A 26,991-nucleotide genomic window follows, 5' to 3' on the forward strand; every position below is an offset into this window, starting at 1 on the left:
TTTATTCCTCCCAAAGCCCCTGGCAATTCCTCAAGGCTTTTTAACACATTTCAAGCCAATGAAAATGGCTCAATATGCAAGAAAGCCACTTGCAAATGGTTGCAGTCACGGGGTGGGATTGTTATTGTTTGTTGTTGTCATCATCTTGTCTTCTTACTATTACTACTACTACTAATAATGCTCATTGATATCCTGACTTTTTGCCAATAACAGGACCCAAGGTGGCTTACAACAGTTAAAACAAATACACCCATCCCTCCACATCAGCGTTTTTGACTTTTGCGGATTTGATTACTCACAGATTTTATTAATAAGTTCTCTCTAAGAATATCTAGGTCCTTCAGCACAACTCTATGGTCAACTTTAACCAAAAGTTGCACTGAAGGGATTCCTAAAGAGAACACTTTACTAGGCATCAGTCGCTGCTCCAGCGCAATTCTATGGTTAATGTCCTTCAGACGCTGACCACAGAGTTGCACTGGAGGACCTAGAGATTCCCAGAGAGGTGCCCTCTTAGGTAAAAACAGTGTTTTTGTTATTTGCATTTTTTCCACATTCACGGGGGTCCTGTGCCCCAACCCCAGCGAATGTAGAGAGACAAGTGTACAATGAAAAAGAGTTACAAAAACAGATTTAGAAAAAACCAAAACATTTCCTCTATTGCAAGTGTTGCCATACAATTACCACATTTGCAAAAAAATGAAGAAAACCCATAAAGCATTAGAGATGACACATCTTCACTATATCTAGAATTAAAGCTACAACACAGATCCATTGAAAGACAAAATATAAAAGGAGATAGGAAGAATTTGCGCAAACAGAAGCATGTGGTTCGATTATTTGCAAGAGAACATTCAGGGAACAGAACACTGAGGCACAGCCCACTGCAAAGGGCCACCGGATCTTAGTTTGGAACCTAAGCAAGGCCTGGCTCAATGACTTCCTCCAGCTGCTAATTTTGGTCGGGTTTTAGGTTTTTCTTTTTAAAAGGCCTGGTTAGATAGGAGATTGCCAGGAAGTGGGGCTAAGAGGGAAGAGTCCTGCTTGGAACCCCAGAGAGCCATTGCTGGCAACATGGGGCCAGGCGACCCCAAGGGCACCCAGAACTCAGGTTATGGCACCTTACAGGGATCCCACAAAGAAGGACCAGGGCCAGGGTGAGAAAAGAACCTGCTCAAACCTTCAAGTGCCAGCTGGCCTTGACAGGACTAGGCCAGAGGGACAACCAAGGGTAAGCCTCAGTACCCAGACATCTTCCTATGGTCCTACGGCCAGGAGTGAACAGGAAAACCAGCAAGCAAGGGAGGAGAGAGAACTGCACAGTTGCTGGGCAGCAATGACAGCTGAAGGTTCGAAGGAAGTAGTAGTACCACTCTAGTCTGCTTTGGTCAGGCCTCACCTGGAATCCTGTGTCCAGTTCTGGGCACCAGAATTCAAAAAAGATGATGACAAGCTGGAGCAGGTCCCAGACAAGAGCCACCAAAAAGGTGAAGGATCTGGAAACCATGAAGCCCTATGAGGAGAGATTTAGGGATCTGGGGATGTTTGGTCTGGGGAAGATATGGTTAACAGGTGACATGATAGCCTTGTTTAGGTATTTGAAGGGGTGTCACATTGAGGCATGGAGGTGCGCACGCCCCATTAGTCACAATGGGACACACTGTCCCTTGCGCCCCGCGCAGCTTTTTGCATATGCTGAAAAATGCATATAGCACGCTCGTGTATGACGCGGGCGCACTGTATTAGATCAGAATATACCAGATCTAGCTGTAGTTGGGGGAAAGAAAAGTGGATCACTGATGTGGAAGAGATAGTAGAATCAAAGACAAAGAAGCAAAAATTATTCCAAAATATCAAGACCTACAAATGGAGATTTGGGGTCTCTGGGAAAAGAAACCCCAGTAGTCATCAGCACTCTAGGAGCAATTCAAGATGGACTAACCATACACCTGAAAGAAATCACCAGAGATAAGATCACAGTGGCACAACTAGAGAATGTGGCCGCAGGTGGGACGTGCCCCATTTTCTGAGGACAGCCTTCCCCATTCCCAGGTTCTTGGAGAGAATCTGAATTAATGATGGCCCCAAACTCAACTCAGCAGCATTTGATAGAGTGTGAAACTGAGTTACTATCAATTCCATGACATCTGTCTCAACTCGTCAAGAATAAAAAAGGGGTACTTCCCTAAGAATACTCACATCTTAGCTTGTCCAGAATTTTCCCTCCACACATAGTTGCCAACATTGCTTTTATGGAGAACACTGTCAACTTTCCATGACCCTCACTGTAAAAGAAAAACCAGAGTTATTTCCAAGGGCATCCAGCCACTGAAGGTTCAGAGAAGTCATCTGTGCGCATCTGCGATTTCTTCACCCAGATGCCATGAAAGCAGCTTTCGGTGCTTGCCCTACTGACTACTTCCCACTCGGTGAAACTGTCAAGACAAATGGCATCTTATTGGGATGAAGGAACAAACAGCTCACCTATTTCTGCCTTGGCAAAACTAACCAGGGTCAGATGCTTCCTGTGACAGCACAAAGTCCAAACTGCTTTATATTTGGAAACAGGAATTTTACCAACCAGGAGGAGATCTTTGGGCCTTTCAAGGAACAGGAGAAGATCTTTGGGCCTTTGAAGGACCAAGAGGAGATGTTTGGGCCTTTAAGGGACCAGGAGAAATGGAGGAGTTCTGGCCCCTGAGGGCCTCCTCTTGAGCCCCTTCATGGCCATGACTCCACCTGTCCTTCCTCCACAGCCACTGGGCAACAGAGGCAGACGCCTCACCTGCCTCTTCCCTCACAGACCACTTGCATGACTTCCCTTCTCAGAAGAAAAGACTACATCATCCCAATGTGGTGTAGTGGTTCGAGTGCTGGCCCAGGAGACTGGAAGAGCAGGGTTCAAGTCCCTGCTCAGCCATGAAAAACCACTAGGTGACCTTGGCCAAATCATACTTTCTCAGCCTCAGAGGAAGGCAACGCTGGTAACTCCTCTCTGAAGAAACCTTGCAGAGAAAACCCCATGATAGCAAGGTGACCAGTTGTCCTAATCGCAAAGGAAGACAGGGCACACCAAAATATAGGACATTCAGGAAAAATATAAGGCATTAAAAAATAAAAGTTATAAACACTACTATGAATGTAATTTCATGCTTCTTAGACATGCTCAAAATGGAGGGCATTTTGGATTTCCTCTTGGACAGAAGACTGATGTGTAAGACATGTCCCTGGAAAGTTCACTGATAAGCGGTATGTAAATGCTATTGCTATATAGGCATCCATCATGCCTCTTCTTAGGTTCGCATGTCATTTATTTACGGTATTTACTTTCTTTCTATTCCGTCTCTCCCCCCCAATATGGAACCCAAGGTGGTTTACGTTATGCATAGAACCATAGAAGCCTAGCGCTGGAAGAGACCCCAAGGGCCATCCATGTTAAAACGCTTTTGATGTTGCGCAGCGCCGCATGAGGCAACACAACAATGTTTGGCACCAGGTTTTCCACCTTCGTGACTGTAGTCAGCAGCTTGTGAGCTGGAGAAAGACCTGTCTCTCCCTTTCTGAATGAGCAAAGGGACCCTGTAGACTTCTCAAGTTCCATTGTGTACAACACTATAGACCTCGACACCATCCACACTAGTGACAACCCTCTCTGAGGACACATTGTGTCACTCTCCCTCAGTGACAGTTAGGAATTGACAGTCGACAGTTGCATCAACATTCCAATGAAGTCAAAGGCTTTCATGGCCGGCATCCACAGTTCTTTGTGGGTTTTTCGGGCTCTGTGAATGCCATGTTCTAGCAGAGTTTCTTTCTGACGTTTTGCCAGCATCTCTGGCTGGCATCTATTTCTCTGAAGATGCCAGCCACAGATGTTGGCGAAACGTCAGGAAGAAACTCTGTTAGAACATGGCATTCACAGAGCCCGAAAAACCCACAAAGAACTATTCCAATGAAGCACTGTTTAAATGCCGACACATTAACTGCCACTAGAGCTGTAAATAACTTGCACCACAGCTTCACCTAGTGGCCACATCCATGCCATATTCTCAGACCTGTTTACCATGGTCCTGGCAATCCAGTCCAACCCCATTCTGCCATGCAGCAACTCACAATCAAAGCAGACCTGACACATGGCCACCCAGCCTCTGTTTAAAGACCTCTAAGGAAGGAGACTCACCACTTTGTGAGGAAGTGTGTTCCACTGTGGAACAGCCCTTCAAAAGTTGGAAAAGCGGGATAAAAATAAACTATTATTATTATTATTATTATTATTATTATTATTACTGTCTGTAAGCTTCTCCTAATGTTGAGGTGGAATCTCTTTTCCTGTAGCTTGCATCCATTGTTCTGGGTCCTATTCTCTGGAGCAGCAGAAAACAAGCTTGCTCCCTCCTCAATATGACATCCCTTCAAATACTTGAGAGGGCTATCATGTAACCCCTTAACCATCTCTTCTCCAGCCTAAACATCCCCAGCTCCCTAAGTCGTTCTTGATAGGGCTTCATGGTTTCCAGACCCTTCACCACTTCCTGCATGGCAGGGAGTTGGACTGGATGGCCCTTGTGGTCTCTTCCAACTCCATATGAATCTACAGTATATGGGACATTCTTGGGTAAGAAAGGCAGAAAGCTTGCTTTCTTTGGTGTTTTGGCTCTCAGACTGGAGTCGGGGTGTGGCTGATCTTTTGGAGAGAAGTTCTTCCTCTTGCGCATCTGCTGTCAGGAGCCAGAGGGATGGCAGGCAAATGCTGCGTGATGTAGTTTATACAATATATTGAAGCATATCTTTATAGCAATATGTATTGAGGCAAATATTCATAAGAACCAGCATGGTTCAGCTGTTTGTGAATGTTGGATGAGGACTCTGGGAGGTCCGGGTTCGAATTCTTGCTTAGCCATGGAAATCCGTTGGGCAACCTTGGGCAAGTCACACTCTTCATTCAGCCTCAGAGAAAGGTCATGCTGTCAAACCTCCTCTAAATAAAAAATCTATCCAAAAGGTTCTGGAAGAGGGTTGCCAAAAATCAAAGCTGATATGATGGCACATGAGAATAACAATAGGTAGCTACTACTCAGAAAAGCCCGGGTGATGTAGTGGTTTGAGCATTGGACTAGGATGCTGGAAGACCAGGGTTCAAATTCCCACTTAGCCATGGAAAGAGAGTCCATGAGCATGGAGACAATTCTCTCTCTCAGAAGAAGACAGTGGCAGCAAACCTCCTCTGAACAAATCTTGCCAAGAAAACGACGGGGCTGCCGTAAGTCAGACTTGAAGGATCATAACAATGTTATATCCCACTTGCCCTCTGTTACGCATTCATGAACTGGTACAATTATGTTTTTATATTTCACTTATTCCCTGACTTTATATTAGTCACCTTATGGCCCTTTTGGTTATTATGTTTTAATGCTTTTCTAATGCACTGAAATTATTTTATACCATATCATTAGTATGAATACTGCTTTTCATGATTTTTTTGGTCTTATTCCAATAAATCTTAAAACTGGTTTTATTTTTGGTGCCCCTCTGGCATCAGGTTTACTCTGCATATGCTCACTATAGCAAATCCAGTGTTTTGATTCAGCTTCGAAGTGACAACCAGTCATGTCATAGGAAAGTGTTGGTGTGTTACCAGAAGCAAAGCAAGGTTATCCGTCTTTGCTTTAAAGCAGAGCTGGGCAACTCACCTGCTACTTTGGTTAGACCTTACCTAAAATACTGTGTCCAGTTCTGGGCATCACATTTCAAAAAGGATGTTGATAAACCGGAGTATGTCCAAAGGAAGGAGACTAAAATGGTGAATGGTCTGGAAACCATAAAGCCCTATGAGGAACGCCTTAGGGAGCTGGGGATATTTAGCCTGGAGAAGAGACGGTTAAGAGGTGATATGATATCCTTGTTTGAATATTTGAGGGAATGTCATATTGAGGAGGGAGGCTTGTTTTCTGCTGTTCCAGAGAACAGGACCCAGAGCAATGTATTCAGTCTTCAGGAAAAGAGATTCCATCTAAACGTTAGATGAGAGTAAGAGCTGTTCGAAAGTGGAAATTGTTGCTGCCTCAGACTATGGTGGAGTCTCCTTCTTTGGAGGAGGGCTTGGTGTTTTCCAGACCTTTGGCCATTTTGGTTCTCTTCCTCTGGACACATTCCAACTTGTCAACATCCTTCTTGAATTGTGGTGCCCAGAACTGGGCACAGAAGTCCTGCTGAGGTCTGACCAAAACAGAATAAAGTGGCATTATTACTTCCCTAGATCTAGACGCTAGACTTCTATTGATGCAGCCTAGAATTACATTGTCTTTTTTAGCTGCTGCATCACACTGTTGAGTCATGTTCCACTTGTGGTCTACTAGGACTCCTAGATCCCTTTCTCTCTCTGCCAGTCGCTTTCCAGGAAAACTGGTGAGATCAAGGGTGACAGGGCCTTCTTGGCGGCTGCTCCCTGATTTCGACACTCCTTCTCTAGAGAGGCAGGGAGGGCTCCCTCCTTGTTATATTCTGCGGACAAGTGAAACTTTCCTGTTCAAACAGGGCTTCAGGGATGGGCTGCAATACACTTTTAGCACTGTGCTGTTTTTTAATTGTTTGCATTCTGGCTCGTCATGAAGCTTAATTCATTTTAATTCTAAGATTATATTGTTTTAATACATATTTCTACTGATGTTTTTGTATGTTGTCAATCTGTTCTGATCTGTACTAATTTATTAAGCCACCTTGATTCCCATTATTGAAACTTGCTTTCAACGCACCTACCTTTTAAAAGAGAAACAATCTCTCTTTTCAATTTCCTTTCCATCTTTGCTTCCAAATCCTATAATTGTGAAGGCAGCCCTATCACTATTTCTCCTCAGTGATGCTTTTCAGAAAATCACATTTTACCTGTCATCTTTATTGTTATTTTATTCCTTTCAGTCTGTGTGAGTCTACATTTTCAATATTCCTTGATTTCTGAAACATCAAAATATTTTAATGAAAGGCTTTCTAAAGGTTTTCTTTGTATTTCTGGAGCAGAGCAAACATTGCCGAATTCAGCTGAGGCTGGGAGTGTGGATAAAGCCTGAGAAGGAGGATCGATCCAGGATCTTTGGTTGCTACATAAGGTGACCTACATGTAAAACAACTAAACCAGTTCTGGAATTAAAACAAAGCAATGATTTAAAGAGGGTAAAAACATATTGTTGCTGTTGTTGCTGTATGCTGTCCAGTCACTTCTGACTTAGGGTGAACCTATTATGCAGGGTCCCCAGAGAGAGTCAATTAGGAAACCTTCATTGGCGTAACGGTAGCATTAGGCCTTCTCACTCTGTCTCTCTTGCCCTGTTTTTAAGAACCAATTTTAAAAGAGAGAAGCCCAGTTCACAGGATCACACTTTTTCTGTCTTTTTATGCAGCCTGAAGAAACACACTGAAACTCAAATGGGAGATAAAATCTGACTGCAGCAAGATAGGAGAGCCTGAGACACGGCTGGGACCCTGCATCCTCAGCCCCACATGCTCCAACTCAGGCTCTCTACAAGCCCAGCTAGTCTTTGCATGGAAGCAACCCAATACTCAAGAGAGAAGCCACTTGCCTGTCGTATGCTGCAATCATGAAGTTGAGGAGAAGGCTGATGGATTGCTCCACGCTGATCTGGTGAGTGGAAGGAAGGCGTTTATTTAGCTGGTAGTAGAGGGATGAAATGATGGTTTCTAGTCGAGACACACTGATCTCTGTGTTGTGATCCAATGTGTTAAGGCCATTATCTCGGAAGGCTTCAATCATGTTCCAGATATCCACAAGGTGAACTACGAGGGGGAAAGAGAGAAATAAAGGTGCCACTACTAAATGATGCCGCTTTAGTTACAGTTTCAGCTATGTTTTTGAAAGCGCATTCCTGATAGAAAATGCAGTAATATTCCTGGGCATTTTCTTCTATAGAAACAGTCTGTGTGTTCTCCTCAACCATCAGAATCAAGACAGAAGAATAAAATCATAGAGCTGGAAGGGACCCCAAAGGCCATCCAGTCTAAACCCCTTCTACTAGACACCATCAAAGCCCTCCCAGTGACAGATGGCCATCCAGCCTCTGCTTAAAAACCTCCAAAGGAGGAAATTCCACCTGCCTCCAAAGCAGCAGCACCTTTCACTGCCTTACTGCCAGGAAGGCCTTCCTAAAGTTTAGGTGGAATCTCGTTTCCTGGAGTTTGAAGCCACTGCTCCATGTCCTAGTCTCTGGAGCAGCAGAAAGCAAGCTTGCTCCATCATCAATATGACATCCCTGCCAATATTTCAATAGGGCCATCATGCCATCTCTTAACTTCCTTTTCTCCAGGCGCAACATACATCCAGCTCCCTAAGCCACTCCTCTTGGTGCTTGGTGGTGTCCAGACCTTTCACCATTTTGGTCGCCCTCCTCTGGACACACTCCAGCTTAGAATCATAGAATCATAGAGTTGGAAGAGACCACAAGGGCCATCCAGTCCAACCCCATTCTGCCATGCAGGAAATCACAATCAAAGCATCACCGACAGATGGCCATCCAGCCTCTGTTTGAAGACCTCCAAGGAAGGAGACTCCACCACAATCTCTGAGGAAGGAGTTTGTTCCACTGTCGAACAGCCCTTACTATCAGGAAGTTCCTCCTAATGTTGAGCTGGAATCTCTTTTCCTGGAGCTTGCATCCATTGCTCCGGGTCCTAGTCTCTGGAGCAGCAGAAAATAAGCTTGCTTGTCCACATCCCTTTTGAATTATGGTGCTCAGAACTGGACACAGGATTCTAGGTGGGATCTGACCAAAGCAGAACAGACCTCTAACCTCAGCATTTGCCAGGGATCCTACAAGAGCTGTCCAAACCCAGCATTACCCTCCACTTTTCTCTGAGCATTTCTGATCAAAGATGGTATTGGTGCTTCACTGACTAGGATTGGTTGAGGCTTGATGTCTTAAGCTGAACAATCTTTCCAAGTCTTAATTGGAATTTTTAATAAGAATATGTATCATTTTATTACTGGGAATAAAGTTAAAACCCTGAATCCTGTTTGCTTGCAGCAATTAGAAGAAAAGACTGAAAGATGATATGATTGGACCATCTTTAAATACCTGAAGGCATGTGATGTTGTTGAAGGAGCAAGCATGTTGTATGCTACTCCAGAGACTACGACACAAGAGCATGGGTTCAAACTACAAGAAAAGTAAGTCCACTTAAACTTTAGGAAAAATTCCTTGAACATAGGAGCTGAGAGAGAGTGGGATATGGACAATGGAGAGAGTTGTCAATGTATGCTGGGATGCATAGTCTTTTTGTGACTGACAAAGATGTTGCTGTCTTGCTATGAATGTAAGCATAGTAATCACCTGATACAAATCTTCTTGTCTATTCCTTTGTATAGCCTTGCCTAATTGAGAAAGGCCAGGTGGCTGTAAATACTGAAGCAGGAAGTGTGTGTTTTGGGGAGTTGTTTCTTTTACCTCCTCCATCTCTCTCTGCGGTCGGACATTATATTCTTGCTGCTATGTTTATTATTTGCTTTCTAGAATTAAATGAATAATAGCCAGAGCTCTATGCCTCTGTGTGCCTTTTTTTTTACCCACCAAGAGTTTGTCCCCACATTTTAGCTGTTCATGTGCATGTGTGCAAGCAGGACACAGCTACAACTGAACTGCCCTCAGTTTATCCACCTCCATGGCACTTGAAATGAAGAATAACACTGCAGCCACTTCAGGATAAAAATATAGATGAAGGGCTGACAGCCAACAGCTAGAGAACCATCTCTGGATTCAGTAAGGTCAGAAATGGGGGTACAATCCTTGCTACTACTGTAAATCACCGAAATTGCCAATCTGGATTTACACCTTCCCAGGTCATATGCACAGGCTTCGCAGCAGCAGCTGTGCTTCAAAGCAAAGCTAAGAACCTGCCAAATAAAAACAACTGTTTCCCTAACTTTGTATTATCTACATTTCCCTAAACAACAGAGAGCTTCAACGGAATTGTCCTGAAGTAAGCCACTGTAAACCAGGGGTGGCAGTGGGGTTGACTTTAGGGAGGAATCCTGTTTTCAGCAAGCTGTTTTCTCAGACAGTGGAAGGTTTAACTTACGGTTACATCTTTTTTGTACAAATCTCAGTTTGCAGGCAGTCCGATATGTTGAGAGTCGGATGACGTCAAAATTCTGAGCCCCTGGAAAGTTAAAGAGAGAAGAGTCTTCTGGTTAAAGTTTTCCTAGTTTTCAGTGAAACGATGCCTGATGGTACCCAGCATCCCTATTGTAACTAGGCTTCTGGCCAAATCTGTGTCTGGACCTTCTCCCCTCCAACATCAAACTACTGACTGAACAGTCCTCCACAGCAACCAGGATTTACCTTTCATCCTGGGCCATTCTCAGTGGTAGGGTTTTTCTTTACTCTGGGCCTGCAGGCATGCAGCCCAGAACCCTGATCTATGATCTCAGTGAGAACCAAAGGTAAGCATTCATCTGGGTCAGTTACTAATGCTTCAGATTGCTCCATGACAGAAAGCCACAGGACAGCTTTATATGTGTATCCCCTCCATGGCAAGGAGTAGGACTAAATGGCCCTCAAGGTCCCTTACAACTCTTCGGTTCTATGAATCTGTCAAGGTGAGGATGGCATCCCACAAGTGTCTGGGATAGTTCTCAATAACACCAAGATGCTACACAGAACCCACACAAGAAATGCAGCTCAGAAACAGCTTCTTTAAACAGGTGCATTGTCTGGCAACCATCTGTATGAAACCCTGGAAATCTGCTGCCGGTCAGTGTAGTCAACACTGAAGTGGATGGAGCAATGGTAAAGGTAAAAGGTAAAGGTATTCCACGTTGACAAGGTTGTCAAGTTGTGTCTGACTGTTGGGGATGGTGCTCTTCTCCGTCACTAAGCCAAAGAGCCAGCATTGTCAAAGACAACTCCACGGTCATGTGTCCAGCATGACTGAACTGAATGCTATTACCTTCCCACCAAAGCAGTACCTATTTATCTACTCACACTTTTGCATGCTTTCGAACTGCTAGGTTGGCCAACGGTGTGACTCTGTATTACAGAGTGGGTAAACAGTCCTCCATTCCCATTGCACCCAGCAAACCCCTTCCCCCAATTCTTTTTCTTCCAAATGGTCAGTTGTGACCACAGTTCTGTAAAATAGCTTCCCCCCCCCCCCCCCCCCATGGAAAGGTCCAACGCTGTCATGTATTATTCTAAGTACTGTAATTAAAAATGACAATTGTACATTATTCTGTAATAGATGCACAACTGTAACCCTTTTCTAATGCCTTTAGTGTCATATCCTCCACCATTTCACAGAGGAAAACTGGGAGACATGCGGCCAAGCAAATGAGAGCGTGGTCAAAAGGGCAGATGTTTTCAACAAGGAAGAGCAGGCAAGCTAGGAGGCTGCAGGAGTTTGTTTTGCCTGAGCTGACTGGGAAGGGAAAGAGGATGCGCTTTCCTTGCCTCTCCTCTGAGGAGTTAACAAAATCCAAAATACTTCAAAATACTTCAAAACGGTGAAAGGTCTAGAAACAAGCCAAGTCCTATGAGGAGGAACTTTAACAGATACAGATAGGACCTTTACAGATTACAAAGCCATGACTATGGCACCCTTTTGAGGGCAGAAAAAGGAGCTGCAAAATGTGGCTCCTTTTTGCACCTCCAAAAGGCCAGATTACTCCAAATTTCCTGATGACTACTCCTGAAGGCTTCATAAAGAGCACTGGGGACAAGATGGTACCCTGTGGCACAGCTGCCAGGGGGTCAAGAAACCCCCTCCCAATCCTACTCTGGAATCTGTCCTGAAAGTAGAAGTGGAGCCCCTGAAGTACAGCGCTCCCAAGTCCCGTCCCAAAGAGCTGACCCAGAAGGACAGCACAGTGGAGAGAGCGACACTCCCACTCCCCCAATAAAGAGCCTCAAATTTTAAACATTCATTTAAAAACATAGAGGAGCACAGAATTTCTAAAAGAGAAATCCCTTTCTATGTAAAACAACCAGTTCCACAGTGCCTTTTGGTGGAAAGACTGCAAGGAGGGAGACATTCTAGGCTCCTTCGGAAGGGACTTCCAAAGCCTGAGGGCAGCTACCAAGAAGACGGCCTGTCTTCCAAGTTCCCATAAAAAGTACCTGTGAAGGTGGAGAAAATGAAAGAAACGCCTCCCTTGAGCTTCTTAGAGCTCAGGAAGGCTCATATGGGAAGATAGGGTCCTTCAGACAGACTGGCCCCAAGCCATTATCATAACAGTGTTAGTATCACCGCACAGACAACGTTGTTCACATCACCTTGCTCTGTTTTGTTTAGTCCCTGGCTCTCATCCCAGGTCTCCACCACTCTCTTTTCCATCATCCTGCATCACTTCCTTTGCTATCCATAGCAAAGTCAGCAGCTACATGTAGGTGTATGATATCCCAACTAAACACAAGGAAGAACTTTCTCAGAGTCCATTCCTCTGTTGGGATTTTTTGTTGGATGGTCACCTTATGAAAATGCTTTTGTTGTAGATTTCCTGCCCTGGTTGGGGTTGAATTAGTTCTCAGGATCATAGAATCACACAGTTGGAAGGAACCACAATGTTTATCCAGTTCAACTCCCTTTAATGCAGGAATACACAACTACTGCACTCCTGAAAGATGCCCATTCAACCTCTGTTTAAAGACTACCAAAGAACAGCTCTTACAGTCCAGGTGTTCTCCTTGTCACAGAAACAAAGAACTGGAAGGGAGCTCAAGAGCCATGCAGTCCAACCCTTTGACATGCGGGAATACGCAACTGGAACAATCCTGGAAGATCGAGAGTTCACCACTCTCAGAGGCAGTCTACTCCCCTGTCCAACAGTTCTCACAGTAAAGAGCTTCTTCCTAATGTTTAAGTAGAATCATTCTTTGTAATTTGAATCCATTGGTTCTCATTCATGTATTTCAAGATAGCCATCATGTCACCTCTCTGTCTTCTTCTCTCCAAAATAGAAGCATGCCCAGTTCCCTGAGCCATTCCTTGTAGGGCTTGGTTTCCTAACCTCTGGTTACCTCTGCTGCTCTGGTAGGGACACATTTGATGTCCTTCCTGAATTGTGGTGCTCAGAACTGGACACAATATTCCAGGTGAGGCCTGACCAAATCCAAATAGAGGGGCACTACTACTCCATTGATCTGGATACTATACTCCTGTTGATGCAGGCTAGAATTACACTGGCTTTTTGGACCGCCCTCCAACTCTATGATTCTACTATTACATCAAAGAATCATAAGAGTAGGAAGGGACTGCAAGGGCCATTTAGTTCAACTCTCTGCCGTGCAGGAATATACAGCTAAAGCAATACTGATAAGAAGTACAGTCCACCATCACGCAAGTCTTACCATCAGCAACTTCTTAACATTTAGATGGAGTCTCTTTACTCCTAATGTGAATCCATCTCTGAAGCAGCAGCAGCAGCAAACAAGCTTGCTCCCTCTTGTACACGATATCCCTTCAGATATGAATACAAGCTTCAAGAACAACACCCCTGATGCCATAACTTGATAACCCAACCCAAGTCTCCCATGAGAAAAGGGTTTCTCTGGTAACATGATTTTAAAAGGTTGAAGCACATTCTTTAGCAAAGCTGTAAGCTTACGAAAAAAAAGTATTCTACTTACTCATTTCCATAAACAGCTGCCTCTTCTCAGCCATCGTCCTCCTCCTCTTTCCACTCTCCTCAATCATCCTAGAGACAAAGCGGAGAGGTTCAGCTTGGGACTGCCTCAGAGTCCAGGTACTCATGAGCCAAGTTCCTCTATTTTAGCAAGTCACACAGGAAACAGCTTGTTGAAACCATTAGGCAAAGTGAGTGGTTCACTAGTACTGGAACCGGAGTGTACAGACCGTGGAACAACTTAAAGAAACTCCCACATCATTCTTTTTTCAATAGAGAGCTACCTATTGTTTGGGTGTTGGATTAGGTCTTCAAGAGACCAGGGTTTGAATCCCTTCTCAGCTGGGGACTTTGGGTAAGCCACACTCTTAGAGGAAGCACGTAGAGAAATGTGAAATCGAAGGCCTTCATGGCTGGTATCCATAGTTTTTTGTGGGTTTTTCAGGCTATGTGGCCATGATCTAGAAGAGTTTATTCTTCACGTTTCGCTTGCATCTGTGGCTGGCATCTTCATAGTCTCTGAAGATGCCAGCAACAGATGCTGGTGAAATGTCAGGAATAAACTCTTCTAGCACATGGCCGCATAGCCCCAAACCCCCACAAAAATCTATGTAGAGAGATCTAGTAGCACCTTTGAAACTAACTGAAAGAAAGAAGTTGGCAGCATGAGCTTTCCTAGACTTCAGTCTACTTCCTCAGATGTTTCCTCAGATACTCATGCTGTCAACTTCTTCCAGCTAGTCTCAAAGATGTCACAAGATCTTTCTACATACTGAGTCTACAGACTAACACAGCTCTCCGTCTCATCACTACCTTGGACGCCTTTAAGAAGGCAGTCAAGATGGAGCTCTTCCCCCTGAACTTGATTAAGATGCTAATTTTCTATCTGCGATGATGATTTTCTGTAAATAACCACTGATGTATTTATTGAATTGATGGATTTTATGACTGTATTGTATGTTTTTATCAGGTTGTGACTCCTCCTCGATCCGTAGGGGGAGGCGGGGCAATATAAATAAAATTATTATTATTAATTATTATTAATTATTATTATTAATCTTTGAATTCTTAAAGGGAAAGGTAAGAGCAAACTTGCCCTGAATAAATCTAAATAGCCAGCAAGGTGTTTTGAATTGAGTGTTGTATCAGGACTTCAGGAGACCAGGCTTTGAATCCATGCTCAGGCATGGAAAACCCATGGGGTGACCTTGGGCAAATCATCATCATCATCATCATCATCATCATGTTTGTTTATATCCTGCCTTCCTCCCAGTACAGAGACTCGATGCAGCTTACAAACCTAAAACAGTCCAAGTCAAAACACTATAAAGCATGCAAAATACAAGTTTAAAAAACAACTAAACAATTCAAATACGTAATGAAAAACATTACATTATTAAAATCTAAAGTTTAAAACTCTTTAAACCAAAAACAAAACCGCATCCATGTCATGCAAAAGCCTGACGGCATAAAAACGTCTTTTCCTGCCACCAGAAGGACAGCAGGGATGGCGCTCTCAGCCTAAGAAAGTAGGGCAAGCCCCCTTTGGAGCAATCTTGCCAAGAAAACCCTAGAAAGGGGTCTCCGTAAATTGGAGACATAACAACAGCAAACCTATTTTTAGATCCAGCGTGGTCCGGTTGGAGCGTTGGACTAGGAACTCTGGGAGACCAGAGTTCGAATCCCCACTCAGCCATGGAAGCCCAGTGGGGGACCTTGGGCAAGGACCATTCTCTCAACCTCTCAGAGGAAAACAATCGTGGAAAGCCCCTCACCCCGAATAAATGTTGCCTAGAAACCCTTGTGGTGGGGTTGCCGTAAGAGGGAATTGCCTTGAAGGTGTAGGACAACAACAGGCAGGTGCTGTATGGAGAAGAGGGAGCCCTCTCCTGAAAGAGTCTCACCTGAATGAGATAACCAGGGGTCACTTTTACTCTCAGTGGTCAAAGGAACCCACACACAGGTCTGCCATCTCCCATTTCTCTTACACTCAGGATCTCTTACACTCAGCTGCGTTTCCAGTATTGTGGGCTGGGCAATAGTAACACAGCAGTAGGAGTCCTCCAACCAGCAACTCTACTAAATGAACCTTTCTTAAGTTGGCGGTTTCAAAGGAGCAGCTGCGTCTCCTTCTGTGCTGCACAAGTAGGCTGCAACCTTCCTTTCTGTCAAGGGTGAAGTTCAGTCGTGCAAGTCCCATTTCCATCACTTGTGGCAGAAAGGGTTCAGCTATGGCCACGAGGTGATGTCCTCCCCTGCTAAATCTCAATGTTATAGTAATTCCCTATGAAATGACTGTTCTTAGGGCCAACAGTGACGTCTGGTGCTTAGCCAAACCAAACTGAGTTGGCCTTCTCTGCAAAATCATTTATTCACAAAAGGTCAGACACTGAAAACTAATTTCAAGCATGCATTTATTTCATTTCTGCTCTATCCTAGTCTGAGGCCCTGCATTTAACAGCACAGCTTCTGAAATATTTCTCACATATGCTTCCACATATTTTAGGGTGCTAAATATAAAAAGAACCATTTAACTTCTTTCTTTGTTCCATTTCCAGGGACATAAGATGCATCTGAAAAACAGGAATGTTAGGTACAGAAAATGGAAATAGACAAGCTCTGCTGTTTGAACCACCAGAATGTGCTAAAATCTAGCAGATCTCCATGACTGAGACGCCCCTATTTTGATCCCAAGTCCACTTTGGATTTTCTCTTGTTTGCTTTATCTGAGAAGAACGAAAAAAAAGCAGTTGCGCTCATCACAAAGAAAGGCTCAGTAGGCCAATACTACAGGACCTATTTTAACAGGTTTCGCTCTTTTTGGAGCTCATCAGCTGTAGGTAACGGCCTAGCCTGCAGCAATTGTTTCCCCAAGGGACCATGACGCGCATAGAAGACACCGGAGCATGGTTTTGCCTATGAGGTCTATAATAATAATAATAATTAATAATAATATTTATTTGTATACCGCCCTGTGGCGAACCAATCCGGGCGGTTGACAACAGTAAATATAACAAGAGTAAAATATAAAATTAAAAACATTATAATGCCTCCCCTCCTTAAGAAAGTATTAAAAATATGACAGATTAAAAACACAATATCAAAGCATAAAACATAATTAAAACAAACTAAAAACCCTGGTGTCCCTCTGGAGATCCTCAACCATCACTAAAGATGGGGCCATGAGAGGAAAGAGGGGATCAGGGAGCCCGGGCCGGGATGGTTAATCTGGAAAGGCCTGCCGGAAGAGATCCGTCTTGACAGCTTTTTTAAAGCTGTCTAATGATGTTATCTGACGGATCTCATCCGGCAGGTCGTTCCAGAGTTTGGGGGCGACAGCAGAGAACGCCCCCCGGGAGGTCGCCGCAAGCCTAGATTTTAGAGGCTGCAGTAAGTTCCTCCCAGAAGACCAGAGAGCGCGGGGAGGATTGTACGGGAGGAGGCGGTCTCTAAGATAGTTTGGACCCAAGCCATTTAGGGCTTTAAAGGTAATAACCAACACCTTGTACTGGGCCTGGAAGCTGATAGGCAGCCAGTGGAGGTACCTCAGAACCGGAGTAATGTGGTCTATTCCATCATGCCTTCCCAAAGCCACGGCACATTATGGGACACCCAAAACACTTGCAAGATTGGAACAGAGGCTAGCTATATTTCCTACACACACACATACAGGTCAACCAACTCAGAATTTGTGGTTCTCTTGTTGAGTGGAGACATAGCTGCTACAGATTTATAGCAGCACATGAGCTGAAATGGGATGTTAAGCCAAGGTGGCAACGATGGCATTTGGAAGATTCCTGGGCAGGTGTCCTTGGGAGAGTCTGGCTGCCTAGAAGTGTGCCAGTGAGTCTTGCCTTAAGGAAAGAATGAGCAGGAGGGTTACGCTTCTTTAAGAAGGTAACTGAAGACATCACCGAGTCAGAGAGCTGCCCCTGGACTGTGGGAAGCTCAAGCTGCGGCAGGGTATGGCTACCAGGCTCATGGTGGATCTTGGTTAATACGAGGAGCTCATGAGAACAGTGCTGGATGCTCTCCATGGGGCACTGTCCTCACCAGCTTCCTATGGTCTCTTGGAGTGCCATTCCCAGACCTTAGAAAGCCAAGCCAGTTTGGGTCCATTGCAGAAAAACGGAGGAGAAACTGAAAAAGAAAGCTTATGTAGTACATATCTCCTGTCTGCCCAACCCAAGCCAGCAAAGCCAGGTGCATGTAGATCTACCAGCTGGAGGGTAATGCATTTGATGAAGCAGACTGTGATCACAAACGCTTATGCTAAAGCAAAATACACGCCACTCAAGGAGCCTAATTCCCAAGTCAGGGCACCAAAATAGCCATACCATTCCTACGCCAGTAGAAACCCTGGGGCATCTAGTGACAGAACTGGATCGAGGAGAAGCCCCCAAAGGTACAAACCTGCCCTTCAAGGGGGAATCTGATCTGCCCCGAAACAGGCTGGACAGGTTGATAATGCTGACAGTAGGGAGAGAGTGCTTCCACCTTCAACAAAGTCTTTATTCTGTTTACCACATGGTTTCTATTTTCAACTCTTATTTTACTTTCTTCCTGTTTTCCTAGCTGGGGAAAAGTGAGATAGGCACAGTTGCCTTCAGGTGTAGCAGCTTGCCTCTCCGTCTGCAAATCATCCTGTGAATTTTTAATTGAAGGCAGGGTATGCACTTTATAAATAAACACTGCATATACCTATAGTTTTTGTGGCTTTGGGGGGCTATGTGGCCATGTCCAAGAAGGGTTTGTTCCTGGTGTTTCACCAGCATCTATGGCTGGCATCTTCAGAGAATGTTGGCATAGAAGAGAGATGGACACACACACACACACACACACACACAGTGTGACCCTGGGCTGAGAGACAGTGAGTTCCATGTTAACCTGTGTATTGTTCTGTTGTTGAATGGCAAGGCCTCAGGATGTTAGGATATGCAAGGAGGATTTGTGTCTGGGTGGTTTTCATTTGCATTTTGCTGGGTCTTTGCTAACTAATAATAATAATAATAATAATAATAATAATAATAATAATAATTATTATTATTATTAATGTTTCCCCGCCTCTGCCGGTGGATCAAAGCGGGGTTATAGACTAAAAAAGCACAAAGTGTTTACATAAAAATTCAATTAAAAGCAGCTAAAAACAATAAAACATCCAAGATCAGACCCTAACAATAGCATCAACAAGCAAGGCAGGGATCATACACAGACAGGGGCATCTCCTTCATATCAGGGGGGTCTTCATATCAGGTGGGGGATGCTTGGCTAAAAAGCTCGGGTTCAACCGCTTTTCTCAATGTCTCTAGCGAGGTCGCTGAGCGGATCTCCTCAGGAAGACTAGTCCAAAGTCTCGGAGCTGTTGATGAGAATGCTCTTGGCGAAGTAGCAACATACTTAGAGGTTGCTATCTCCAATAGGTTCTTACCTGATCTTCTGAGAGTGTGGGGCAGATTGTATGGGGAGATGCGGTCCCTCAAGTAACTCGGGCCCAAGCCATGTAGGGCTTTATAGGTCATAACCAACACCTTGTCCTGTGCCCGGAAGCAGATAGGGAGCCAGTGAAGGTCTTTTAAGATAGGTGTAATATGGTCAAACCCTGATGAACCGGTGACCAATCTGGCTGCCATATTTTGCACTAACTGAAGCTTCCAAACTTGGTACAAGGGTAGCCCCATGTAAAGCGCGTTACAGAAATCTAAGCGAGAGGTTACCAGAGAGTGTACCACCGTTTCAAGGTCCCTTCGGTCTAGGTAGGGTCGCAGTTGGCGTATCAACTGAAGTTGATAGCAAGCACTTCTGGCCATCGCATCTTCCTGAGATGTCAATTGCAGGGACGAGTCCAGAAGTACTCCTAAACTGCGAACTTCGTCCTTCAGGGGAAGCGTGACCCCATTCAGGACAGGTGGATAAACTTCCTTCCTCGGGCCTGGGGAACCTATCACCAGTATTTCCGTTTTCTCTGGATTCAGTCTGAGTTTGTTTTCCCTCATCCAGCCCATTACCGACTGCAGGCAGGCGTTCAGAGGAGAGACGCCATCCATAGTCACTGAATCAGTCAGAGACATAAAGAAACATATTTGGGTATCATCAGCATACTGATAACATCGCACCCCATGTTTCCGGATGATCTCTCCCAGCGGTTTCATGTAAATGTTAAATAGCATGGGGGACAGAATGGCTCCTTGAGGGACACCAGATGTAAGTTCCCTCTTATTGGAGCAGATGTCCCCCAGCTGCACCATCTGGAATCTGCCCGAGAGGTAGGAACGGAACCACTGGAGCGCAGTGCCCCCGATGCCCAGCTCCCTCAGGCACTCCAGAAGGATACTGTGGTCAATGGTATTGAAAGCCGCTGAGATGTCCAAGAGCACCAACAAGGTCACACTTCCCCTGTCGATAGGAAACCCTTTAAGGCTTTCTTCTTTCCTATTGAAGTTGTCCAGGTGTTTGTGGATTTCAATGACTCCCCTGTGCATTCAGACCTGACTAATTAAGCAATCCTTTTTTGCATATCCTCCCACCTTGAGGCCTTGCCATTCAACAACAGAACAATACACAGATTAACATGTAAATCGCTTCCTCTCAACCAACAGTATATAGACCCCAATCACTTCCATGCCAGCATTCTCTGAAGCTGCCAGCCACAGATGCTGGTGAAACAGCAGGAAGAAACTCTTCTAGAACATGGCCTGAAAAACCCACAAAAAACTATGGATGCCAGCAATGAAAGCCTTTGACCTCAGACTACCTATACCCCCCATCAGTGGCTGAATAAAACCAAGGAGTCTGTAAAGGCTGAGTGTCCCTTATCCAAAATTCATGGGACCAGAAGTGCTTTGGGATGTGGGATTTTTCAGTGTTTGGAATATTTTCACATACATAATGAGGTATCTTGGAGATGGGACTCAAGTCTAAACATGAAATTCATTTATGTTTCATATACACCTGATATACATACCAGGAAGATAATTTTATGCACAATATTGTCAATAATTTTGTGCATGAAACCAAGTTTGTGTACATGGAACCATCAAAAGCAAAGGCATCACTGCATCCCAGCCACCCAGGTGAACAATTTTGGATTTTGGAATATTTTGTATTTCGGAGTTCCAGATAAGGGAGACGCAACCTGTACTTTTGAATTTCATCAGTGGACCAGTTCACTCTTGTTTTCTGAGCCATAGGCAATGCATTTTATATTCTTAAGTGTAGGAGACTGAGTTTGGATCTGATAAGAGCACTACTATATATGCTTAAACTTTTCATAGAATTTCAGTTTATCTTCAGGACTCCAAAGTCAGTCCAGATAAAAGCTTTCTCTTTGTCGCAACAGCCATAAATCAGCAAAACTCCCCTTCCATACAAAAAAGGCCCTACAGTTCTTGCTTTCCCAGGGAGATGAGGCAAAGCCCAGAGGATGGGTTTCTCCTCTGCCCCAAAAGCATCTTTGTTAGGTGAATTCACAGGAGAAAACGCATTACTATCTATTGAAGTTTTACTGTTTTATCTACTTTAAAGCTTGTTTTTGTGCATTTTATCCATCTCATTATTCTCTCAAAGCTTTTGAGACTAAGCATTATTTTTAAAAGTGCAGATCTTAATGGGTTTTTCGGGCTGCGTGGCCATGTTCTAGCAGAGTTTCGTTCTGACGTTTCGCAAGCAGCATCTGTGGCTGGCATCTTCAGAAAGAAAGAAACTCTGCTAGAACATGGCCACACAGCCCGAAAAACCCACAAAAAACTATGGATGCTGGCCATGAAAGCCTTCGACTTTACATTGCAGATCTTAATGGGTTTTCCCATCGGTGTCCTTTCCTCTCAGATGCAAACAAGTTTTCACATTTAGATAAAGTTTTTTTATTCTCTCTGAGAGAAGTGACTCTCCAACAAATTTTGATGATTAAGATCAATGAACAGTCTGCCCTCTGCCCCTGCCCCACATGATGCAGCTAAGCCTGGGAGAGGCCCCACCATACAGACCAGTCTCATCACCGTTGAAATAATAATCATAATAATCATAACCATAATAATAATCATAATATAAAATGTTATTTATACCCCGCCTCTCCATCAGGATCGATGATGTTGTTGGGCCTTAGCAGGGAGAGTCACATTTGGTGCTTGAGAAGGTTAACTCTTAAAAATAACTAACACTGGGCAGGGATTTTCCATCCCCAGAAGGGTCTCTAATGTTGGAACCAATCCACAGATACACAGCCCACTGGACCCAGGACCATATCTGCATTCGGTCTGCAAAATCCAGCTCCGTTTTCTTCTTCAGCTGAACTACAAGGCTCCTTTTTCCCCAAGACTGCATGTTTTCAGTTGTGTAGGATGTGGAATCTTAATTACCTCTTCTGCGCTTAGAGAACATTCAGCCCCAACACGGCCAAACACTTTCAAAATTATAGGAGAAATTTTAACACACACACACACGCTCCACACACTGCTGCAAGCGCACAGTTTTGTCATTTGCTCTCCTACACAACTGTAGATCCTGAACAGCATGTTAGCCGATGCCATAAATGGTTGATTTCATAAAGCTACTACGGTGTAATTTTCTTCCCACAAGTACACAGAAGGGCACACCGCTCTTACTCCAATTATGACTCAGTGCAACAGGACTTGACATTCTGCTTTTAGGTTACGGTTCCCATACACTGCTGCTCTGGAAGGCCTTGCTATGCCTCCTCCAGCAGCCGCAGAAGCAAGAGGTAAAGTTGAATACAAAAACCTGCTTTCTTGGGTTGGTGGCAGGGAGCGTGGTCCTCCCTGAGAAGGACAGGTCCTTTGTTTCTGGGTTCAAACAAAAAGGAGAAGGAAAGTATCCTATCAGCATGGCTGCCCTCACTGCAAATGAGTTACAGATACCACTCCAGCCCTGCAGGAATGAGAGGGCAAAAGAGCTGCCTTAGAAGAGCTCTCTGCTTGCTGGGTTAGTGCTGCAGAATTCACAACCGCAGCAGCTTTTACCTTCTCCAGAGACAGCAAAAGCAGAGAGCAAAGGCATCAAAGCAACTGGGTTCTAATTAGAGAACCAGGGTCTCCCCAGAAGCCACTTCGCCTTTGCTGGAGGCTTCAGCTCCATGGAAGTGGAAAGTCCTCAGGCGATCTGAGTTGGCCAGTCCCTCAGACCGCTGCACCTTGGCCTTTCTGCCTCACTCACCCCAAACCTACCTACAAGGAGGCTGCCCTCTTGTCCTATTAGCCATATCCCAAACCTCCAGACAGTCCCTTGGGATTTTTTATCCTGCAAGAGCACACAAGAGATGCTCCAGATGAATCAGGCTCCCTGTTTGGGGACATCTTCTTCACCAAAGTGGAGAAGCCACTTTCCTTGAGTTTCACTGTGCATTTACAGTACTACAGTCGGCCCTCCTTATACGTAGGCTTGCCATATCCCGATGGGAGGCGTGACTCCCCCGATTTCTAGGGGGCGTTCCCGGTCACGTCACGCCCTTGGGTGGCTGCCCGGCTCCTGGCCCTGCTGCATCCCTATCTTGTGATGGGCTGGAGCTGGCAGGGGAGGGCTCTGCTGCTCTGCCTTGCCCCTCTTGGCCAGCCCTCCCAAGGAGCAGGCTTAGTCAGGCAGAGCAACAAGGCGCCAGGAGGAGGAGCAGAGCCAGGCAGGTCGGCAGCAGCAGTGGCCCCCGCCCATCCAGGCAGGCTGCTGGGAGAGGGGAGGAAAGGGCCCTGGCCTCTGGGGCAGCCCGGCTTGGGGAACGAAAGGACCCTTTCCTGGAACCCCTGCCCCCCAGCCCTCCTCCTCCTCCTGCTCTTGCAAGGAAGGGGCTCTGAAGCGCCAGGAGAGCTGCCTCATTAAAGGGGAGGGGCGCCTCAGGGACCCAGCCGTCGGAGAGGAAGAGGGGGAAGAGCCTCGGCATTTAGGCTCAGAAGAGGAGGAAGGGGCTGGCACCCGGGAGAGGCAAGAGGGCACCTTCCAGGCCCCTCCTGGGCCCCAGGCTCCCCCCAGGATCGCCCCCATCGGACATTGGAAGCCCCCTCCCTAAGGTCCCCCAAACACTCACCCCTCTCCTCTCTAACCCTCTCTCTGACTCTCTCTCCCCCTGTTACCCCACTTTAACTGAGCCCTCTCTAACCCCCTTCTATGTACCTCCTTCTCTCCATCTAAACTCCCCTCCAACCCCTCTCTATCTACTCCCCCCTCTCTCTAACCCAGTGATCCCCAAACTGTGCTCTTGAAGGAATTTTGGACTTCAGCTCCCAGAATCTCAGACTACTGAGTAACATGTCTGAGGCTTCTGGGAGTTGAAGTCCAAAATCTCTTAAAGGACACAGTTTGGGAACCACTGCTCTAACCACCTTATTTAATAATAATAATAATAATAATAATAGGATTTATTTATATACCACCCAATCACTGGGAATCCGAGCGGTTTGTGAAATTAACAGCCAAACTACACAGGCAAATCAGCTCCTGGCACTGAACAAGCAGAGCTCTGCTCTGGAGCCACAACAAACTACATTTCCCAGAATTCCATAGCATTGATCCAGGACAGTTAAAGTACTGTCAGACTGGATTATGTCTGCAGTGTGTATGTAGTCTGAGAGCCCTGCAGAGAGAACAACTCTGGTGCTTTAGAATTTAAGCCCATCTAACCCCCCTCTATTTAAGTTCCTTATTTAAGTCTCTTTTAAGCCCCCCTCTAACCCCTCTCTATCTTACTCCTCTTTATCTAACCCTAATCCCCTCTAGGTACCCCATCTAGCCCTCCTTCTATAGCCCCCTTTCTCAAACCCCCTTATTTAACCTCCCTTTCTATTTAATCCTATATTTTTTAAAAAGAAACCAGCAATTTTTCATGTCCTCCATTTTTTTTATAAAAAAGTGTCCTACATTTGAAAATGTTGTCCTACATTTGTCCCGGTTTGGAGGTCCTGACTTATGGCAACCCTACTTATACATGGATTTTTAATCCACAGATTCAAGCATCCATGGCTTGGAAATATTTTTAAAAAGTATAAATTCCAAATCGCAAACCTTGATTTTCCACTTTATATAAGGGTCAGCATTTTACTATACCATTGTATTTTATGGGACTTGAGTATCCACTGATTTTGCTATTCATGGGGGATCCTGGAACCAAACCCCAGCGGATAACAAGGAACCACTGTATTGTATTTTGGAACTTTGGTTACAATAGTTTTATCCTATAAATAATACTGAGGCTTATCAATGCAACAGATGTAACATTAGGAGGAATTGCTAATACCCCAGAGGACAGGATCAAAATTCAAAATGACCTTAAATAGATTAGAAAACTGGGCCAAAGCCAACAAAATGAATTTCAATAGGTAGGGAGAAAAAATGAAGTCTATAGATATAGCATGGGGGACACCTGGCTCAAGGAGACTTAGCCGTGTGAAAGGGATCTAGGAGTCCAAACAAACCACAAGGCCAATGCAATTTTAGGCTGCGTCAATAGACGTATAGTGTCTAGATCAAGAGAAGTAATAGTGCCACTCTATTCTGCTTTGGCCAGGCCCCACTTGGAATAATCCTGTGTCCAGTTCTGGGGGAAACAATTCAAGAAGGATGCTGAGAATCTGGACCGTGCCCAGAGGAGGGCCACCAAAATGGTGAAGGGTCTGGAAACCATAAAGCCCTATGAGGAATGACTTAGGGAGCTGGAGATGTTAAGCCTGGAGAAGAGACAGTCAAAAGGTGATATGATAGCCCTGTTTAAATACTTCAAGGGATGTCATTTTGAGGATGGAGCAAGCTTGTTTTCTGCTGCTCCAGAGAATAGAATACAGAACAATGGATGCAAGCTACAGGAAAACAGATCCCACCTCAACATTAGGAGGAACTTCCTGAGAGTAAGGGCTGTTTGACGGTGGAACACACTCCTTCCTCGGAGATTTTGGTGGGGTCTCCTCCCTTGGAGGCTGGAGTAAGGGGAGGTCAGTCAGGGAAGGCTAGCCAGCATATTAGAGCACCATTCTGTGTCTAAGATACGACAAAGGTTAAATCAAGAGAAAGAGAGAGCATGGCAGCATATTTTGGGTGTTGGCTTATCTCTTTGAGATGAGGATTTGAAATCCCTGCTTGGTCATGGAAACCCACTGAATGACATTGGGAAAGTCACAATCACAAAGAACACTAAAATCTCCCCTGAATGAATCTTGCCAAGAAAATTCCATGATAGGTTCACCTTAGGGTCACCATATGTCATAAACAACTTGCAAGCACACTACTATTCCAACAACAACAACAGCACTGTTAGAGAGTGTTTTATCTAAAGGCAAAAAGCTTGAATCAACAGAAACCTAAGCCTGAAACTATGCCACTTTTAAAATACTGATTTGGAGCTGCAGAAAGTACTGTGAGAGATGCATAGCTTAGAGGCCAGAAGATGGAAGAAGTGGCCCAAGATGGAGATTATTGCAAAAGGTCCCTTGTTCTGCCTACATCTGGCAAAATATACTGTACTAACCTCCTCTGGTAGGGTACAGGCAATGATTGGGTACGAAGAACCGAACTACATGCCAAGATGCAGACAGGTTTGAAAGGGAAAGCCTGTTTTATGCAAGTAATATGGCAGAAGGAGTGGAAAGCCTGCTGCAGCTGGGAGCAAATGCTCTGGTGTGCCCCTCCTCTCCCAAATCTGTTGCTCCTTCCTACCCTTGGGTTTCGCATCATAATTTCAGTTCCAAGGAGAAGGGTGACAACCCCCCCCTCCCTGTTTTGGAATTTCCTCTCTTGAGAAGGTCATTAAAAAAGTGAGGGAGCCTTTAGCTATGGACAGGTGGTCTAAGCTTCTGCCAACTCATCTTGGAAAATGAGAGGGATCCCAAATGGCCCGAGATGTGAGTTCAAGAATAGGGGTGCCTGGGGTACATCAGAAATATCAAGGCAGCACCTGCACATCGTTTTTTGTGGGTTTTTCGGGCTATGTGGCCATGTTTGAGAAGAGTTTATTCCTGACGTTTCGCCAGCATTTGCAGATAGCCTGAGAAACCCACAAAAAACTATGGATGCTGGCCATGACAGCCTTTGACGTCACACCACTTGCACAGTGTTTGCACTTCAGACCCAGAATATCTCCACTTAACTCTCCCATCCATCCTGGCAGCACAAATGATTGGGTTCTGTGGGTAACCCAGATGCATGGTGCCACACTGAGCTGAGCGCAATCCTTCTGTAATAGCAGTAAGTGGGACAGTTTTATATATCCAATCTGGAAATGCCATCTTCTAAGTTCTCCAGCAAGAGACCATAAGCCCCACTTGGCATCCAAGGGACCTGATGCCACCCCTCTGAGATGGTTCTTTTCCTGAAACAAGGCCAACATGGGCCGGGTAGAACGGCCCATGACCACCACACTACCTGGAACATGCCCA

General features: G+C 45.0%; 1 protein-coding gene across 1 annotated transcript in view; it reads right to left on the reverse strand.

Annotated features, from left to right (window-relative positions):
* The window catches only part of LOC121919786 (dystrobrevin beta-like), a 206,651-nt gene that overhangs the window by 163,057 nt on the left and 16,603 nt on the right, over window positions 1-26,991 (reverse strand). Inside the window, 4 exon segments of the mRNA XM_042446691.1 lie at window positions 2,200-2,285; window positions 7,575-7,788; window positions 10,084-10,164; window positions 13,629-13,696. Of these exon segments, the coding sequence (XP_042302625.1) occupies window positions 2,200-2,285; window positions 7,575-7,788; window positions 10,084-10,164; window positions 13,629-13,695 (448 nt within the window). The 5' untranslated portion in view covers window position 13,696.

Source organism: Sceloporus undulatus, chromosome 1, assembly GCF_019175285.1.
Source record: "Sceloporus undulatus isolate JIND9_A2432 ecotype Alabama chromosome 1, SceUnd_v1.1, whole genome shotgun sequence".
NCBI classification, from domain to species: Eukaryota; Metazoa; Chordata; class Lepidosauria; order Squamata; family Phrynosomatidae; genus Sceloporus; species Sceloporus undulatus.